Source organism: Aethalodelphis obliquidens, unplaced genomic scaffold (genome assembly GCF_003676395.1).
Source record: "Aethalodelphis obliquidens isolate GAN/ISIS:26980383/991018 unplaced genomic scaffold, ASM367639v1 scaffold57, whole genome shotgun sequence".
Classification (NCBI taxonomy): domain Eukaryota; kingdom Metazoa; phylum Chordata; class Mammalia; order Artiodactyla; family Delphinidae; genus Aethalodelphis; species Aethalodelphis obliquidens.
In genome coordinates, this window is record NW_020838001.1 from 1,128,102 (window position 1) to 1,132,745 (window position 4,644).

At 63.4% G+C, this 4,644-nt stretch overlaps 1 protein-coding gene across 1 annotated transcript in view; it reads right to left on the reverse strand.

Annotated features, from left to right (window-relative positions):
• NTSR1 (neurotensin receptor 1) overlaps positions 1-4,337 on the reverse strand; it is a 45,979-nt gene extending 41,642 nt beyond the window's left edge. Inside the window, exon 1 of the mRNA XM_027086640.1 lies at positions 3,624-4,337. Coding sequence (XP_026942441.1) covers positions 3,624-4,337 — 714 coding nt within the window. The remainder of the gene's footprint in view (positions 1-3,623) is intronic.
• Positions 4,338-4,644: the final 307 nt, after the last annotated feature.

Below are 4,644 nucleotides of genomic sequence, written 5' to 3' on the forward strand. Positions count from 1 at the left end.
GGCACTAACCACCGCTGGGCACTCATCACCGCTGGGCACTAACCACCACTGGGCACTAACCACTACGGGGCTCTAAGCTCCACTGGGCACTCATCACCACTGGGCACTCATCACCGCTGGGCACTAACCACTACGGGGCTCTAAGCTCCACTGGGCAGTATGAAGCATAAATCCTGGACCAGGGCGCTGGGCGCTCTGCCTGCAGGTGCCCATCAGCATCGAGGGCTGGAGGTGACCCTATTCCTGGGGCGTCTCTGGCTGTGGCCCAAGGTCTGGACTCTGAGCTCACGTGCCCACCCACTGCAGGTGTGGCCCCCCAGATCCTGCCCCCCCCAGAGGCACAGATGACTCCGTACTTTGGAGGGAAAGGATCCCCTTCTAGTAACTGAGCTCTGGAGACAGCCAGTGACGGGGACAGGAGGGCCTCTGCCACTAAGGCCTCCTCGGGTCGCTGCCCTCCCGGCCAGCTGCCCGGTCAGCGCCCAGTACACTCTCACAGGATGGATGGACACGGGCCCCACCGGACCCGCAGCTGCGACACAGAGCCTGTGATGGCAGGACCTCATCACGCTGAGGTCAGAGCACGAGGCCAGACCTGAAACGCAGTGGACCAGACACGACCAGGGTCAGCCCACCTGTGTGGGGACCACTGCCTGCCCTGGGAGATGCCTGAGTGAGCAGGGACAGCGCTGCCCAACAGGGAGACCCCACAATCCCTGGCACGTGCTGTCTTCCACTCCAGAAGTCGGCCCTGGGCCCAGCAGTCTGTTTAGGAGGATTGAATCCAGTTCTCTCTGGGGTCCAGGGAGGGGCCGGACCGTCCTCGGGCAACGTGGCAGGCCCTGAGGCCTCCTCCTCCCAGACTCCCCCATTGACCTGAGGCCCAGGGTCTGGGGCCTTCGCTGGCCTGCAAGGCCCTGTCCTCACCGTAAGCTCCTCTTGCCCCCTGTCCACCCCCAGCCCCCAGCTACACGCCCAGAAAATGCCCAGCTGTGGCCAGCAATGACAATTCCAAGCGGCTCAGAAATCTAATCACTGAACCACCTCGTTTCTAAACACGACTTCGTTTGCAAATGTCCAGGACGGAATCTCACAGGTGTGGAGGGCTGACAGGCCTTGTGGGATACAGTTGGGCTGGGAGGGGCCCCCGTTTTGGAAAGTAGGGTCATTTGATTGGCCAACATCGCCACACGTCCAAACGTGGTCCATGAGAGGCAGACACATGGAGGCAGGCACCCAGCCCCTCTTTGGACAGATGTCACGGTTTAAAAACTGTGGACGTTGGCCCAGATCTGCCAGGTGGCCCAGAAGCCCGTGTGGGGAACGTAAAATCCCCCGGGGAATCCTCTCCTGGGTGGCGGCTGGCGGTGCAGAAGAGACGCAGCGGGGAGCAACGCCAGGGCTGAGCTCCCCCGCGAGGAACGTTCTTTCAGGCACAGGAAGCAGCCCGCATGCAGGAGCCCAAGAAGCCTCGTGGGAGCCGTCAGCATCAGAGGGAAGGGCACCTTCCACAACCGGCCCGTCAGTCTCTCCCAAGCACATGGCCAAGGCCTTTTAAAAAAAATGGAAACTCTGATCTCTGAGGGCGCCAGGAAGCCAGCAAGTATTGAGTAAACTCTCGGCAGTGCTACAGCTGCGGGCACAAGAGCGGTCCTTCCGCAGCGCGTGCTCAACAGACACCTGTCTAGTGGACGCATGAGCAGGACACGCCCCGGCCCACATAAGCATCACAGCCTCTGACCAGAAGGATTCCTGGGAGTGGCCCTTTGGGAGGCGAGGCCATGTCACTGAGGTGTCTGGTTCCATGACCAAGAGAGAGTGAGGATGCTTTGGGGGGAGGCCGTGCTCCCTCTGCTGCTGCTGTTTTCTCTGGATGATCCGAATGCCGGCTGCTTCTGGCTGAGCCACAGGGGCCAGAGCGGGCAGGGGTCTGAGGGGAGCATCCCCTTGGAGGGCAGTGGGCACTGCTGACCCCGAGCTGCTGACCTGAGCCGGACACGTCCAACCTTCATAGGCAGGTGTCGTGGCTGCTGTCCCCCAACCCCCCAACCCTGGGCACAGCCCATCGAGACCTCAGAGGAAGCCGGAAGGCCATTCCCACTGTTCACTGCATCCGCCCTGCTTGCCACTGTTTCTGGCACAGGAGAGGCATCAGTAGAGAGGCGGCCGCCTCTGACTCATCTCCCCACCACACGTGGCTGCCGGGGCCACTCCATGCAGGGACACCCGGAGCCACACGTTTTCAGCACAGGCGACAGGGGACCCGAAGCTTAATTCTGCCCACCGGGTCCATCTTGGTGGTGGCTTGTGGAGGGTCAGCCGCAGCCCAGGGATGGACATGCAGACGGCACCTCTTGCCCCCCAGCACGCCAGCTCTCCTACCCTGGCACACCCGTCATACTCAGAGGCAACAACATCAATTCTGCTGGGAAGCTGCGGATGGCTCAGGCATGAAACGACAGCCAGATGGGACAGTCCAGAGCACCCACCCCACCCCCACTCAGCCCAGCTCCTCCTTTCCCATCCCACCCTGAGATGGAGGACGCCCCCCCACCCGCCTTCATGGCTACCCACATTCTCAGGCCACGATGCCGTTGAAAGCGGTGTCTCTGCCAGGACCTGCTCCCATGGACGCCCTCCTCCTTCCATTTCAGGTCCCTGCCTGGAATGTCCCTGCCTGAGAAGCCTCTCCCCAGGGTCGGAATACCCCTTCCTGGCCAGGCCGCCTCGTCCAAGCCAATTCCCTGGGGAGGGCTGCCCCCTGGGTTCCCGCGCACTTCGCCCAGACCCTCAGAGGACCATTGGTCACCCGGCTCCAGTGTTATCCACCTTACATAGGCCCCCCGCCTGCCACCACGCCTAGTACCTTAGGATTTTCCAATAGAAACAGCGTCGACACCACCACCACCAGCAAGAGTGCTTCCGAGAGCTTCTCCACGCCAGGAGCCAAACAAGCACTCCCCACACCTTCCCCCTTGAATTTCCACCTTCAGAGGTGGGGGGCTGTGATTGCCCCATTTCACAGATGGGAAAACTGAGGCTAAATTAAGGAACTGGCCCAAGACAGCATCGGGCCAGGAGGCACAGGGGGAGCAGTCCTGGCGGGGGCGGTTCTGCTACAGAGGAGACGGACCACAGGGCCTTTGCAGAAGCTGATGGAAGGGACTCTCTCCCGAAAGAGGCCGGCACCAGCACACACAAGGTTACCCTACATCTCAGGGAACATGGAGACAGCTGAGGTCCATCCACGGACGCCCCTCCCCTGGAGAGGTCACTGATCCAGGGCTCCAGCCCCCTTTGATGGAAGGAGGGGATGAGATAAGGGGGGCTGAGACCTGGCAGCCCTGGAGCGAAAGGGGGGAAGAAGTGGGGGTCAGGCCGCTCTCAAGCCCCACCCCTCCTGCCGCACCCCCCACCCCTCCCCAGCTTCCCAGGAGTAAACTTCCTTTGGGACACTTCTCCAACTTCCTGTACCCAGAGGGTACACAGACCAGAAAGTACTGTTGGGGTGAGGGAAAGAGACGTGCTGAGGCTTCCCTGAGGGTGTGCCTCGGACCCTTGCCCCCAGGGGAGACCCTGGCCTGGTGCCCCCCGACTCCTGCTCCCCTGAAGAGGCCGCTCACCTGGATGACGACCTTGACCTTGGCGGTGCCCACGATGGGCGTGCACACCAGGCCACCGGGGTGCTGGCCGTCGGCGCTGTGGTTCTGCTGGCCCATGGTGAAGAGCATGGGCACGGCCAGCAGGCCAGAGGCCAGCCAGATAGCACTGATGAACTTCTTGGTGCGGCTGCGGGACATGAGGGTCTTGGCCTTGAAGGGGTGGCAGATGGCCAGGTAGCGTTCCACACTCAGGCTGGCCACGTTGAGGGCTGTGGCATAGGTGCAGGCGTCGCGCAGGAAGTAGTAGCCGCGGCACACGGCATCGCCGAAGGCCCAGGGGTGGTGCACCCAGATGAAGTTGTACAGCTCCACGGGCATGGCCAGCAGGAGGATGAGCAGGTCAGACAGCGCCAGGCTGCCCAGGTGGTAGTGCACCGTGCTCTGCAGGTTCTGCAGGGACTTCTTGCGCGCCAGCGTGAACGCCGTCACAGAGTTGCCCACCGTGCCCACCACAAAGAGCGCCAGGTACACGATGGTCACCAGCACCTTGGAGTAAATGTCCGTGTTCACGTCCAGGTCGCTGCTGGGCGCCGCTGGGACGGGCTCTGACAGGTTGCCGGAGCTGTTGCCGAAGCCCGGGGCCAGGAGCGCCGCCTCCAGCCCCGATGGCGGTAGCAAGAAGGGGTCGCCAGCCTGGGAGACCCGTGGGCCGGGCGCCGAGCTGTTGAGGTGCATGTCCCGCACGCCGGGCGGGGTGGGCGTGTCTCAGGCAGGGACAGAGCAGAGGGAGCCCGAGGGGTGCGCGTGAAAGGCAGAGGGGGCGCGCCGTCCAGCCGGGAAGCGCCGACCCCTGGTCCGTGCCAGCCTAGAGCGCTCGGGGCTTGCACTCACCGGGGGCTGCGCGCTTTCCCGGCTTCCTCCGAATACCAGACCCCACGGTTCCTCGGGCCCCGGGGCGGCAGCGCCGGCTCCAGCTGAGAGCGCCTGGCTGGCTGGGGCTCGGGCTGCGCGGGGCGAGCCTGTGGTGCCGAGCGGAGCGCAC